We start from the raw sequence: 15,239 nt of genomic DNA, 5'->3' as shown, positions 1-15,239 counted from the left end.
ATTAATAAAGAATTAATTTATTAATGAAGATTAATAAAAGAATATACGTGAGGCTGAGGAATATCTCTACCACTGTAATTTTATCCAGATCTATTGGGAGGACCCTTTCCAGACAAATCACACAGCATCCTTTGGGGAAACCCTGCCTCCCAAACAAACCTCACCTTAATTCTAATTGGGTTTATGACTTTCTTGGTGATTGCACCTGGAGACCTCAGCCGTATGGCTTCCAAAGTGCACCATTTAATAAAAGGGATCTTCTTCAGGTCCTCCTCAGACACTTCCAGTTTATCTTTACCTGTTGTGGCATGAGAAAGAAGACTGCAATTTAAAAATTAGATTTCATACTTGTTTTGATACAGGCTTGTATGTCTTGCTTTAGAAATGTTGGTGAAATAACAATACTTCAAGGCATTGTTTACACCCAAAAAATTTCTATATATTTCAAAGTAAATAAATGGACCCAAATCAGTAAAATTTAAGAAAAGCCACTGAAGATAATTCAATAACTCTAATTCAATATGGTGTTAGACAGAAGAGGCCAAACAAAGTCATGTTGGAAGTTACAAGTCTTTGGAGTTTTTCAGTGCTTTCATAGGACACTGCATGGAAATCTCAGAGGCTGTAGGTGCCAAGGCAAGAAGTGATGGCTGAGCTCTTGGGCTCTGTTAACATTAGCAAATCAAGCAGGGCCAGGAGAAAGGCTTAAGCTCTGCTTCATGATTTCTTTATTGATTAATTATTGACACATTTCTTGATACTGTTTTGACCCCTGTCAACAAAAAGTCTTCTGTGAGAGTCTAACCATGGTCCAGGGGACTGCATATGGGAATGACTGCTCCCAATAGGTGACTGCTTTTTGAGGGAAAGAGATTAGTCATGGGGGGTGAACCATGCTGGAAACATTTACCTCTGATAACAGAACAGTTCCTGGCCTGTTTTTTCCATGAATAGCTGTAACTTGGGTGACTATGACACCTTGAAAAGCACCTGAACTGAAAGTCCTCATGCTTGGAAAAAGCATAAGACTGGGTAATACTAATCTAAGTTTAAATTATAAGAATGAAGAAACAAACACATGATGTTCTTTTCCCACCTTCTTTTTGCTAACATCAAAGGTGGTTTTGCTTAAAAATACATCTTGAGCATATCCTGAGTAAAGACCTGAGAGCTGAACTCTATGTTATCAGTAGCACCTTTAGCAGGAGCACTGATTGTTCCAGCCACTGACCAAGTGTACCCTGTGCTGGGCCAACACAGGATAAATCATTCCCAGCTTCCAGAATGACACGATTGGATTTATTACCTGCTTTGCCAAAAACGGAAGCCAGTTCTTCCATTACCTTCTCATAAATGGCAGGGTCAGAGAGTATGAAAGCAAGGGTCCAAAATGCAACCTAAACAGAGATGGAAAACCTTGAATTTAGGGACATGGAACAGAATGACAATAATTTTTAGTAAATCACAGAGGTAGATGAAAACATTTGCACTTTTTTTGTATGTGCCTGCTGTAGTTGGGATGCACAGGAAGCTGTGCTTCCTGGGTAAATCCATATCCAAGGGCTCAGCTCGTGGGAGATTATGTCTAGTCATCTGCTGTGTACTTATCTTTAGTGAACATTATATAGCTTTGGCCTTGAGCTTTGAAACACAGAATCCTTTATTTTCAAATAACTAGGTGTTAAATGAACTACTAAATCATCATGTGTGATTCGTTTTAGCTGGGGGAATAAAAAAAAATTCATACTAGTATTAGCAGAAAGGAATTAAATAATTTGCAGGGCATTGTCATAGTGAGTCACACTAAAACGGGCAGGAAAAGTTTTAATTAACAGCAAAACAAGGAGTAGCATATCCCCTTTAGAAATAATTTACTAACTGGTTATGCAATGAAGTTGAAAATCAAGAAATTTAGGAAAGGAGAAAATCCTCTTAAGTAGGATGAAACCAGAAGGCCTGGCAGCAGTGCCAGGAGTCTCTCCTCTTGCTGAGCTAGCGGGAGGTGCAGCCTGCACACAGATCTGGTCATGGGCCATCTGTGCTGGTGAGGGATGAAACTCTGACTGTTATTTCCCAAACAGACCAACGGAGATGCAGCCCTCCTTCTGCAAAACAAATCTGGTAGCTTAGCTTTCCTGTACAGCACTTGGACCCTGTGGCTTTGCTCCATCGGCTAAGAAGGGATAACTGAATTGTTTCAGATAAAAGGTTTAAAATGCTTGTAAAAAATGCCCTTGGAAGGTGAAAGGCCTTTTCTTTCGTCATTCCATTCCTCAGAACAGTGGTTGTGACTATTCTGAGAAACAGCAAAATATCTGTATGTCTATTTACAGCTGAATATTACAGAAGTAAGTGTTGTGGAAGGAATGCCAGTTATCCCGATAACAGACAGTAGGCTGTGCCTCCCACTTATGCCAACACGTGAATCCACAGAAACCTCACTGAAATGGATGATTTTCCCTTAGGCTAAACTGCAGTAATATCTAATCTCCAAAAAATATAGATATATCCGTTAGGGGGACATATAAAAATAACTCACTATCATGTTTTTCTAAATCACATCTGTAAAGGACATAACTGTGCTGAAAAGAGCTTAGTAGTCATGGTAAATAAAGGATGTTTTTGCTGCTATGGATTTTTCATCTGAGAAATTCCTATAAATGTCTTTGGTCAGCCTCAGCTGTGTTAGATATATTGGGCTTGTTAGCATACTTATATCAGTATCATTAATCCAGCAAATCCTTTTCTAACATAGACAAAACTTAACGGCTCTAGAATCAGACATTTCTTTTTTTCCACTGTCATTTGTACAGCAGATCCCCCAAAATGAAAGACACAAATTCACATGAGGATTTACACACAGATGAAGCTACTCTATATTACGCTTTTGATATTCTTTACAATTGGTAGCACCAGGCTATCTGAAATAGTCTTTTTTATAATACAGCCACATAGTGCTTCAAAACAGAGTTAAATGCTCTTCACAGCTTAAGACTGCGATCTTAATAGCTGTAAGGCTTATGTTCCTGAAATGTTATGATAGGGGACAACATAATTTAGGAAAAATACAAGAAGAGCTTTTCTTGTCATTGCTTCTGTGACATTGCAGCCTGGGTATATTTGTAGTGATGCATGTGGGTGTGATAATCCCTTCTTTGGAATCCATGCAGTGTGTGTGTGACCTCTGCTTCAAAGCTTTTCCTTCCCAAATACAGGCTTTGGAACAGGAGAGAGAGAGAAGGTCTTTCTGTAGCTGATGTACTTACAGGCACAGCATTTGCTTGGGCAGCCCAGAGCATCAGGAGACCATAATTGGGAGCTAGATGTTTTCCTTGCAAGTTATCTAGGAGATGTTGTAGAAGTGTCTGTTAAAAATGAAAGATAATAATCTGTATTTCCAAAAATATATTAAAATATAGTTTGGGGCAAGGCTTACTAGAATTCAAGGACTAGTTTCTTAAAGAGAAGTAATGTTATTTATGGCTTTTTTGGAAGGCACAATGTAGAAATGACAGCTATAAAGAGAAAGTGAGACTCACTCACATAGGCAGAAGGCCAAGAGAACTCAGTCTACCTCATGAATCCCTCCTGAATACTTTCTCTGCTGTCCATTTTCTTAAAGTTTTAGGGGAATGGGTTCCCTTACTCTCCATTGTTGCTCATACATTGTTGCGGAAGAAAGAAAAAAAAGAAATCTCTATTCTAATTCCTGCTCTACTCTTCTGCTTTAAAGACACTGAAAATGGGATGAGCCAGTTGCATGAATGGAAATGAAGACAATGTTCTCTCTGTTCATGCCAAAAAGGTGCTTGTCATTAAGGGATGATCTGATAGATCAGCAAATTCCCTAGTTTCAGACACTTTATTGGTGACCTAAGCAGTGACTTCAATGGGTTGATATTCTTTGAAACTATAGAAACTATAGCAACTATAGCAAGAGTAATGTTCTAGGATCAGCTTTTGTTCACACTATTTCCTTAAATGCAGGACAACCATGCAGTTAAGGCAAAGCTTCCTGTCTACTTTTCAGAGCAGAAAAGGCTGACCTTGAATAAAAAATAGCTGATTTTTTTTCCAAATTCCTACCCAATCTAAGACACCAAATTTGTGCTTCATACTTCCTCCACCTTCTTACCTCCCATCAGTTCCTCTCAAGCCTTCTCTTTCTTTCTTTTAATCTGGTTTATTTTATTAAAGAAGTTGTGGTATGTAAAGCTTCTAAAGTCTAAATAAAACCTGTTTTGTTTAATGATTTGTTCTATAACCATTTGGTAGATCAAAATTCCCAGGCCAGTCTGCCATCACGTTTGTCAGCCCTATCGACAGAATTCCTGCCAGAGCTAAGGAGAATAACCAGGGGAACAACTTATCTCAGCTCTGACACAATCAATATTTAGGGTACTTGGCTCCCAATCCAGTAATCTGCTATTTTCTACCAGTCTGGCTGTTGAAGGATCTGCTCACTCTACACCAGGGTTTATAAATAGTACATGTAAGGTTTTGAAGTTTCACAGCATGGTGCCCTCAGAGAAACAACTGAAGGGTCTTTCTCTCACCTCTTTCAACTGCTCACTGCAGTGTGATACTGGAGGCATGGGGATGGGTCATAGCTCTGAACCCTTGCCTGAAAATTCCCCAGGGGAAGATGGTAATTCTCAGAATTGTTTGAAATAAAGTAAATAGAGGAACAGGAGTCAAAGTTATGGGTCTGTCCTACTGCAGGTGACAGCAATACTGGAACATTTTAGTATAGCTATAAAAGCTGACATAGTTGACTTATTTCTTCCAGTACTGAAATAATTCCTGCCCTCCATCGCTTCAGTCAGAATATACACCAAAGCCATCTTATTTCCTAGCCTCAGATGTTTACCTTGGATGCAGTCTCTGAAGGGTTGGTCCTTTCAGCATCCAACACTACTTTCTCAAATAATTTTAGAAGCCATTTTTTGGATTTAGACCAGTTCCTGTAAAGAAAAGCAACGAGCGAGAAGCACTTAACTAAGGCAGCACAAACCAACATTTCCTTTTCCATGAGAAGGACTCCTTGGGTTGTTTTCCAAAAGCTCCTGGGCAGCAGTCAGCTGATGAACAGCCAAGTATCAGTCTGACTAACAGCAGTGATGACTGGCATGAAGAACAGCATGTCCAAGGCCTTCATCTTGGCCAGACCTCCTCTTGAAGCCTGGGACCGCAAGACTTCCACATTTTCATGCCTTTTTCTTACAGGTTTTAATTGTGCATTTGGACAGACTGCTTAGGCCAATCTTCTCAAGAATGATCCTCTAGAAGAAAATCAAGGCCATGTTTTTTGAGCATACTCAATTTTTTCTGAAGGTATTTTGAGGTGCTGAAGGTGCTATGATGGCCATGAGAGCACTGACAGGGTCTGGAAGCACTTCCTCAAGGTTTGGGTGCCTCTACCCTTGGTCAGCTCTGTGACAGTGCAGCCACATAACCTGGGATTGGTATGCTGTGAAAACAGCTGAGGTGTGGAACAGAGCAAAGAGACACCTCACTGGAGAACCCCTGAGCTTGGGACTCACATTTAGGCTCAGGCCTTTACCATTTACCCCATTCTGCTCCTCCCTGTCAGGTCCAAGCTGGGCCTTGCTCACCTTAGCAAGGTTGTTTTTGCTTTATGCCAGGAAAATGCACAAGACAAGTTGAGAACTTTTTTGAAGGATTTAGCTAAAACCTGCCTCACCCAAGGGCATACCATCCATAAAGACTGGGCATCATCCTCCAGGGGAATTGTCTCACATGGTTGATACTCCAGCAAGATAAATGCCTGTAATGGGTAATACCACAATCATCACCTCTGCCCCATTACCTCAGGAAGCACTCAGGCATCTGAGAAGCATATTCAAAGTCCTCATCATACTTCTGAAAATGCTCTTCAAACTCCTTGATTTCACTCTGACTGGTTGGACAGATGCCTTTCCCAAACAAAGTGTTCACCACTGCTGGATACATGACATGCCTGCATGGATAAGATGTCCAAGATTTAGGGGCCACAGTTGCAGCAGTTTTAGACCAGGATGCAGCATGTTGGATGGCAGCATTGGAAGCTGTGGGACTCAAGCATCATACCAGTATGGATGGACTGGCACAAGGCTCACACCTACTCACACCCTTATTGGGGATTTTTAAGCAGAGGAAGGAGATACACAGACTTCAGACTGGTCCTCTACATGTGGCCAAACTTCACCATTTAGGGTTTGGTCACTTGAGCAGGAGCAGAATGGCTCTGGCCACTGAGGTCCCCTTCTCCCATTAACCACCCCTCTCATTTCAGGTTGACCCACATGAGCCTTCTGGGCATTGCACAAACCCTTCTGCAACTAGCACCCTGAAACATCCTTCCCCTGGCTGCACCTTTCCTGGACATTCAACGCTTCTTTGGTTTCTTTTCATCTCACTCCTTCCCTGCTTGCTCCTCTGTTATCCTGCAAACTCTGAGCTCCTTTTTCAGACCCTTCTCCTGTACCCCTGAGCTCCAAGAAACTCTTGTGCAGTCTTTGCTGTATCCCCGATGCTGCTAAATGAGTATTTCAGGGAATAGTGCTCACTTTTCTGATTTTCTAAAGATCATAAGGGAGAGGGGGCCATCTGGTGGCTCTATGGATTTTGTTCTGAGGCAGGCAGCTAAGTAACAACTATTCAGAATGTTGCATTCCAATACTTATACTCTGCCTTGTTTGGCAAAGCAGAACAGATCATCCCCCACCAGATTTCAAAGCCCCTCTCCCCCACATTTTGCCCAGTTAATCCAAATTGCAGTAACTGCAGTGAGAGGGCCAAGTAATTTAACTGCAGTAGCAGCTGTATCTTACTGCATTATGCAGAAAAAGGCAGCAAAAGACAATCTGGATATGAGGTGCCCAAAACAGGTCCAAACCAAAGGCATTATTTGCCCCATCCCCAGGAGTGTTCAAGGCCAGGCTGGATGGGGCTCTGAGCAACCTGGTCTAGTGGAAGGTGTCCCTGCCCATGGCAGGGGGGTGGAACAAAATGATCTTTAAGGGCCCTTCCAACCCAAACCATTCTGTGATTCTGTGAATATTCAACTTCTAGTACTGATGGACAGACAAGATATAGATGTTGTCCCAGATAATTAGGAAAAAGGAGCAGTTAGAAACTTTGTTGCTGTCACGTGAAACAGATTTTTTTACATGAAGGATGAACTTGGATGGCAGCCAACTCAGTTGCAGAGGTCTTAGTTAAGTTTCAAGCTAGGCTTGGCTCAAACATGGAAAGTTTTCAACCTGCCAAAGATCCATCATTTTGTCTGTTCCCAAGTTCCTCATAAACATGTGAAGCTTTTATCCCATCTTTTGGGAGACAGGGTTTGTTGGAAGATGTTGTGTTTTCTTTTTTCTTCCAAACAGGCAATTCAGATGCTTCTAACTGGAAGAAACATCTTTACATGAAACCCTGTCCACTCTGTGAGCCACCTGAAACCATGAAGCTGTGATGAGCATCCTGACAAAACTTTTGTAAGACTTGAGTCCCCACCTCCAGCTGCTTTACAGTAACATTTCTTGCTCCCATATAGGACACCCCTGAATTAGAGATGTGCTGTAAAACTCCCTTACCTTACCAGGTCATTGAGGTCGCCTGTGCCCTCCGTGCCCAGGTGAGCCATGTGCTCATGGAGCTCCTTACACAAAGTGCCCGAGAACATGTGCAGATTAGAGGGACTCATTTTCCCCTTCATCATGCTGTAGAGGTTACCATGGTTCTGATAAAATGCTTCTGCAGGGACAGAAACTACAAAAAGAAACAGAAACATTTTGGAAAGTAGATTTTCACCGAAAGATAGAGTGAACATTTTTACACACAACTTTTGACGCTTAAATGCCTTAACCCTCATTTTCCTAAAGTGAAATTCCCTGGATGCTTCCTTGTAACAATGTAAAGATTTTGGTTATGCCTCTGCTTCTACCAGTCTGTGTAACATCTTCCTGCCTCAAGAAGCTTCAGTGCCAGAATCAACAATCCAGAGATTTCCCTCCAGTGGGATGTACAGAGATGTGCAGGCACACCACAAAACTCACTGAAGTGAAAAATAATTTATCCCAAGAAAAAAATCAGTTTTTGTGCCCATGCTATAGTAGTACATCCTCATAAATACCTCATCCTTTTCTAACGATTGCTGTACTACAGGGTAACAACTAATTATTGCTACAAACTGATTTCAAATGAAGTGATAGGACTACTCTTGCTCTCAATGAGGTACACACAGGTGGAGTGTCCAGCCACAGAAAAGGACCTGATCTCAAACTGGGGTTGCTTGAATGTAAAAGTAATAACAGTTCCTGGATCATAAACTGATTCCTTGAGACTGAATCCAAATCCCTTGGCTGGTTTACAGTACTGGGTCATCATAGAGAAATTGAATTTCACCATTTCATAGCATGGTCATAGGTTAAAATAAGCATTTAAGGCATGATCAAAAAGTCAGTGGGCTTTTGGTTGGGATTTAATGTTTCTGGGTAACTAGATTTCGTTTCCTTTCAAAAAGAGCCAGGCCTCAGTTACCTGCATTCTCGACAGCTTGTTGTACTGCCTGTTCAAAATTTAAGTCTTCGGATTTAAAAAATGCTTCAGTTCCTTCTTCCTCAGTCACGAAAGTGAACCGTTTTCCCAGAGCAAATATTGTGAACACAGGTCCATGCTGGAACAAACAAAGATTTCCTGTTAGTGCACTGTTAACACGTTTTGTAGGAGCCCCAGCGTGACTGCAGTGCTGCTGAGAGGTCAGGAGGGAGGATGAGGTCATTCCTCCTTGACTCAGAGCTGCACAAAGACGAACACGAATCAGACCAAAATTTGCAGATTTGCAGACCAGAAGGGAATGTGATATGTGCCTGCCTGACCTCTTGCAGAGTAGAGATTCCTTCTCTTAGATTACACTTTATATTTGAATTACATTGCAGTTCAAACAATACAACCTACCTGGATTTAGAGAACCCATGGGATGGATTATCTACTGCATCCCTTGGCTGCCACAGCAAAGTACAAATATTGTAAAAATCCATAATCCTTCCTATTTCAGTCTACACTGTTTTAGCAAGAAGTCCACCCTCATGCATATTTTTAATGTTTCAGGTTCCCTTTCCTCTTCTGTCCTTTCCTTTGCTGCTCTTTCTCCTAATACCAATGACTTCTTTCTTGTACAGATGTTGAAAGATTAATACCAAAATAGCTAACAAGCTTTGAGCAGAACAGATTGACTGACATTCAGGGAAGGTTTTTGATGGCATAAATCATTCTTTCATTTTCCCTTAATCTAATATTTCAGAGCCCTCTCGAAACTTTCAGCAATAGGCATTCAGTTCTGAGTTCCTACATTATTGAAACAATCCCTGATATTTGTAAATACCCTAAACTAGAAAACAAATGTGCAATATCTACTGTCTGTAAGATTACACTTTAAAAAAATCATTCTGCCTTGCTCACATTGTTTATGTCGTTGACTTTAACCATTTCTTTTGCTGTCTGTGTCTGTAGTGTAAATCCTGATTCATCAAAAGCTCTTTGAAGCCATGGAAAAGACTCCCCTTGGCATCAGCTGAATTTTGATTGTGTCCTTCAACTGCGAATTATTAAAGAAAGAACGACTGTTCAAATTCTCTGGGTGATAATAAATAAAATATTGTTTTAATAACAAGTGTTCAAGGCCAGGTTGGAGGAGGCTTTGAGCATCCAGTCCAGATGAATTCATCCTTGCCTGTGGCAGGAGGTGGAACAAGATGAGCTTTAAGGTCCCTTCCAACACAGACCATGCTGTGATTCTGTGATTCAATAACAGCTAAATTTCTAAGGCTGGTTTTTGATGTCCATGTCCTCATGATTAGCCTGGATAAAAATCAGTGAATTTGTACTGTGCTCATTTTTAAAGTACATTTTTTAAATTTTAACTTAACATTAAAATGTACTTACACAAATTTTAAAATAAAATTACATTTGAAGTAATAGCAACCTGCAATAACACTTAATTATCCAATTAAGGTCACATTCAATTAATGATTGGAACACTTTATTTTAGGTGATTACATGTGAGCAGGATGTCTGAGCTCCCATAACAGACAGTAGAAATCAAGTCTGTACAGTCAGGGAATCCTAAAAACCAATTCACCAGACCAGGTCCTGCCCACCTGTTTTTGGAGGGAGCTGAACTGCCCTTGGACTCCACTGACAGCACTATGTGTCCACTGATCATCCTGGTAACCTGTAAATACCCACACAAACAATCTGGGTTTGAATCTCATCTCATTTCCTGCAATCTATTTAGAATCATTAAGATTAGCCAATGCTAAACAAAACTGAAATAAAAAAGCTCCATAGATGACCTCCTCCAGAACAAGTCAGCTTCATTGAGCAGCACAGTGATGGCAGATGTTCAAAGACAAATATTTCAGAAAGCAGAATTTTGTGTCCAAATCAATGACATTTGATAAATGCAATGCAAAATTAAACTACTAAAAAAGAGAATCAAACAAATAATGGCAATGTGCCTCCCCAGTAAAAAAGACTTTTCCAAACATGCCAAATGCAGGAAGTCCCAGTGCATTGCTGAGCCTGATAAATACTCAAGGTGTAAAGAAACCAAGTGGAGAAAGAATCTGAGTTAGGGATTGCATCAGTGTAAGACAAGTCCCACCCTGGAGCGTTTCACTGAGACTGGTGAACTGAGACCTTGTTTTGAAGGAAATATTACGCAGAATAGACTTATTAAGCAGACTAGAATACCTAGAATATAAGTTCTAGGTAAAAACAGTGATAAATATTTCAATTCAAAACTCTCAAGGAATTAAAATAGGAAGCTTCAGAACTGACTATTGTGATCTGTTAAATTACCTTCAGCAACAGGAAGATGGACAAGCAAATGTGGTGCCAGAAGGGCCTGGGAAGCTTCAAAGAGTCATTTTAGTACTCAAAAAATTATAGCAAGTGTTATTAAAGATTGGAATTAGCAGTAGATGAATAGGATGTACTAGAAAAGAGCCCACTGCAGCTTTTAGGGAGACATCAGGTTGTGTAGCATTAAAAGTATTCCTAATTCATTCCTTGGAAGAAGAACTAGAAGTTTACTCATGATCTGAAGTCATTTGAGAGCTTAAACAATGAGAACACCTAGAAATATCACAGAAGGAGGCTTAGGATAATGACACTCTGATATTACTCCACGATCTATTATGCAAGTGCTAATAAATGGCTTTAAACTGAAAGCAAGTGGGTTTGAAATAGATATTAGGAAGCAATTCTCTACTGTGAGGGTGGTGAGGCCCTGCACAGGTTGCCCAGAGAACTTGTGGATTCCCTGTCCCTGGAATTGTTCAAGACCAGGTTGGATGGGGCTCTGAGCAACATGGCCTAGTGGAAGGTGTGCCTGTCATGGCACGTCATGGAATGAGATGATCTTTCAAGTTCCTTCCAACCCAAATAATTCTATGATAATTAATTTTAATCTCTTATCTTGCTAGGAAAGGAGAGGAAAAAGGATAAGAAACATCTAAACCCATTCTGTGTGTGCATCTTCAATTTAATTTATGTTTCTGCCCATTCTATCTCAGCAGGATATTCTGAGCTAGTCAAAGTCAAACAGATGCACAACATGCATGAATATTTCAATAAAAGGAGATTAAGTGGATTAAGATCCCAGGAAAAGATGAAAAGATAATCATTATTCTCTGTTTCTCATAATGTAAAAGCTAATGGTCTTCAGATTAGGAGTTAGATGTTTTAAAACCGGACAGAATACTTTATTCATATGGGTCATGATTAAATTATGGATTCACTGCTATGCATTGCTGTGCAGCCAAAATTATATGCAGCCTAACAAAAGAGACTAGGTTTGATAATCTGGATGCAAATTCCAGCCTAGCAAGTCCCTAAACCTGGAAACTGGGAAGAAAAAGCAGAAGGCTACATACTCTCACCTGGTGTGCCCCTTACACCCTGTTACTGAGTATCTCCTAATCTCTGCTGTCCCAGACAGACACCTGAATAACCAGATTGTTCATCTGTCAAAATGTGCAATTATGCTGATGTTACACTGCTATAAAATCAGCTCCTGGAACGAGCTGTGGGGCAGTTCTACACATGTGTTATGGGCAGGTATTCTGCTGTCAGCACTGCATCCAGGTTACTGCTCTGAAACAGCTTTTCAGGAGACCTCACAGCATACAGAGACATAGAAAACAAAATAAAAGGCCTCTTAGGATTTACTGCTTTCACTCATGAACACTGCTTTTTTCCAAAGATTGGGTAACACTTTAGTGCCACAGTGAGAGGCAGATTCTAGCCTACAGGAAAGTAACACTCCAGAGAAATAAAAAGGTTCTCCAAAATCCCAAAGGAAATCAGGGAAACAGCCATTTTCCCCAAGGGCACTGACAGTCAGGGAGCAACCCCTCTCAGCTGAGACAGCTGCAGTTGCACCAAGAGTGCTGCTGGGAGCTGGGAGCACTGGGTGGGTTTCCTCCCCCTTGGGTGCACACACACACAGGGTCAATGCCATGTCCCCTCTCTAGTTCAGGGACTGCAGCATTTTGGTCTTCTATGCCTGGGACCAGTCACAGACCTTTAGTGACTCAGCTGTGGACACTGACTGTGGAAATGCTCCAACAGAAGCCTTGTCCTCTTCTCCAGCCTGTTTCTCTCCCCACATCCCTTGCCATGTAAGCCAGTGAGCCACCCCTCACCCAGTCACACACTGACAGCAAGGCCAAGAGTCCTGGGACATGGTGCCTTGTCCCAAATGCAATCTACACTCTGAGAGGGATGTGTGGATCCCACAGGTCCCTACAACAGTGCAGAATAGTCTCATGGGTTTAACTGAACTTTTCCTGTTTGCCTCATTAGCAAACTGATGAGAAGAATTTGAAATTCCTTACTAACTCTTACCAGGCAAAGTGGGGAGCCACATCCTTTGAATCCCTCATTTAGCAGCTCTTCCTGTGTTTAATGTTGCATTGTGTCTCTGGTTATTCCCCTGCCCATCCGAGACTGCCTGCAAAACTTCTTTAACCAGCCATCTTTAGGAGGAAGAGGTGGTACCTTTTATTAGACCAGAGATTAAATATTTTATTAGAGCAGGGGAACTTTCTTTTCTTAGTCCCAGTGATGACAGAAGGGGGAAAGGAGACAATTCTTCTAGCCCACGTGTTCTTCTGTAGGAGGAAAATAGAAGCAGCAAACTTCAAGCAAAGGGCACGTTGGAAGCAGTGGAACTTTACTGTGTTATTCCAGGACTTGAGAGAAAAAGCAGTGATGAATAGACAAAAAAAGAATTAAGAAAGAAAGGAATTAAGAAAGAAAATAATTAAGAAAGAGATGAGTGTCACTTTGACAGTCTGAAGGATTAATCCAGGGGAGGAATTTTCTCATTGCAAGAGTCTCCCTTGAAGGTAATGACCCTACAGAGGCGAAGAGGTTTCACACTGCCTAAAGCCTGTTTCTGCAACACCTTTTACGAGGGCAGTTCTGGCAGTATTAAGGAGCCTGGAATTATTGCTGATGTATTTTGCAAGCACTGTAGTGCCTGTTAATGACCCCTTTGGCAGCAGCATGTGTTTTGTTTGGCTGTACTCTGCAACAGTGCCTAGTCCTTTAACAGGGAGCAGGCAGGAAAAGGCTTATTTTTCCTGGCCTCAGCACAGAGTGCCAGTGTGGGAGGTGGGAAGGGAGAGAGACTTTCAGTGCTTGAGGGTGGCTTGAGGAAGGGGAGAACAAACAAGTGGTCCTCCTCAGGGACAGGGAGACTGTCAGGTGATGGGGCTGCAGGCAGCCAGCCAGCCTGGGAGAGATGGATGGAGACATCCCTCTTGGCCTAGGGGGACCACAGGGAGAGATCACAAGTCCTGAGGATGCTGAGTTGCTGGACTAAAAGTCAAAGGAAAGGTCCTACCAGCAAACATGCAGTAAAGGCAAACATTTCATCCTTCTCTTCCTTCTCTGCTTTCAGTTTTTGCCCACTGAAAATGTTTCTTGTTCTAGCTTTTGTCCCAACAAAACCAGGGGTTTATAAAGTCCTTCAGGTGTTTCTGGTGTGTGCAGATGTGTCAGCAGCTGCCACAGCATCAGCCTGGAGCCTAAAGAGTTCCCAGGCAAATGAACACCAAAATTAATTAACCCAGAGCCACTGAGTGTGCATTTGTACCTCAATACAAGTATGTAAACATTCTGCTCATTCCACCTGTGAATAAACCACAAAAAAGGACTCTTCTGTCAGGTTTGTTTTAAAATGTCATCCAAGAAATTTTGTTAAAAGTTTCTTGGAGAAAAAAAGGCAACTAAAGTCATGGTGAAACAGCTGTCCCCAAAAGGGACTGCACTGGAAAGAGCAGTTTGTCAGGCTGTTTTAATCTGGCTGCCATCAGGGTGTGTTTGCAATAGAACAAGGAAGTTCCCTATATCAGGGAACCTATATCAGCCTAATATCAGAAGGAAAGAAATATTATGGCTGGATTTTTAAGGGAGGCTTGGCCAGTTTATTTAAAGGATTATACAGCATGGTTTCTGAAACAGTAGAAGAATGGGCAGAAATGAGTTTTCTTCCAGCCCTACATTTCTGCCCTAAAATGAAAGAGCAAATAACTAATGATGGTATGCACAGATGAGAGATATAGGAAAGACATAATAATATAAAATTAAAACTGGCCTGTCAAGCACGAAGAAGCCAAGAAACTCCAGATCATACCTATGAGCTTACCCCATGAGGCACCCAATGCACTTTAATACAAGATTGACAGCTCTTGTCAATCAAAGATCAGATTTAATCCTCTGCTTTAACACCATGAGTTTATAACAACGATGGCTATAAAGAAATACAGTTATGACGTCTAACAGTTCAAAATGAGAAAGCAAATTTTAAACATCCAGTATCTATTGATGTGGGGTTGTTTTTTTTTTCAAATATCAGGATGTTACAGTAGTTTCATTTTCAGCTAGTTTTAGCAAGTAGTGGGCTGTGTGATCCTTCAGTATGGAACACTCAAGGCTGACTACATTGTAGTAGCAGGTGATATAATCCCTGAATGAAAGTGAGAAACTGGGGTTTATGTCAGTTATTATCAGCTGTCTAGAACTTGGGCATTTACCTAAATTAATAATTTGATCTTTTTCTATCCGACAGACATAAAAAAATAAATTCAAGTCCAAGGGTAAATCTTGACCCCCATGTTTGGTTTTTTAGGCTGGAAAACTTTGTCTGCCAAGCAGGTCTATGTCTC

At 41.2% G+C, this 15,239-nt stretch overlaps 1 protein-coding gene across 7 annotated transcripts in view; it reads right to left on the bottom strand.

Moving 5' to 3' along the window:
- CYP39A1 (cytochrome P450 family 39 subfamily A member 1) overlaps window positions 1-15,239 on the bottom strand; it is a 37,867-nt gene that overhangs the window by 17,989 nt on the left and 4,639 nt on the right. For 4 of the 7 annotated variants that reach the window (XM_085057038.1, XM_085057039.1, XM_085057037.1 and 1 more), the window contains 7 exons: window positions 8,542-8,677; window positions 7,596-7,770; window positions 5,831-5,980; window positions 4,871-4,964; window positions 3,267-3,365; window positions 1,307-1,397; window positions 165-298 (listed from right to left, as the gene is read on the bottom strand). In XM_085057038.1, the coding sequence (XP_084913164.1) occupies window positions 165-298; window positions 1,307-1,397; window positions 3,267-3,365; window positions 4,871-4,964; window positions 5,831-5,980; window positions 7,596-7,770; window positions 8,542-8,677 (879 nt within the window). Of the gene's footprint in view, window positions 1-164; window positions 299-1,306; window positions 1,398-3,266; window positions 3,366-4,870; window positions 4,965-5,830; window positions 5,981-7,595; window positions 7,771-8,541; window positions 8,678-10,160; window positions 10,235-15,239 lie in introns of all 7 variants that reach the window. The other 3 variants (XM_085057041.1, XM_085057034.1, XM_085057035.1) reach the window with 1 other exon arrangement.

This window comes from Lichenostomus cassidix, chromosome 3 (genome assembly GCF_008360975.1).
Source record: "Lichenostomus cassidix isolate B80296 chromosome 3, HeHo_3.0, whole genome shotgun sequence".
NCBI lineage: Eukaryota > Metazoa > Chordata > Aves > Passeriformes > Meliphagidae > Lichenostomus > Lichenostomus cassidix.
Note: the sequence above shows the minus strand (reverse complement) of the source record. Positions and strands in the feature narration are given on the sequence as shown.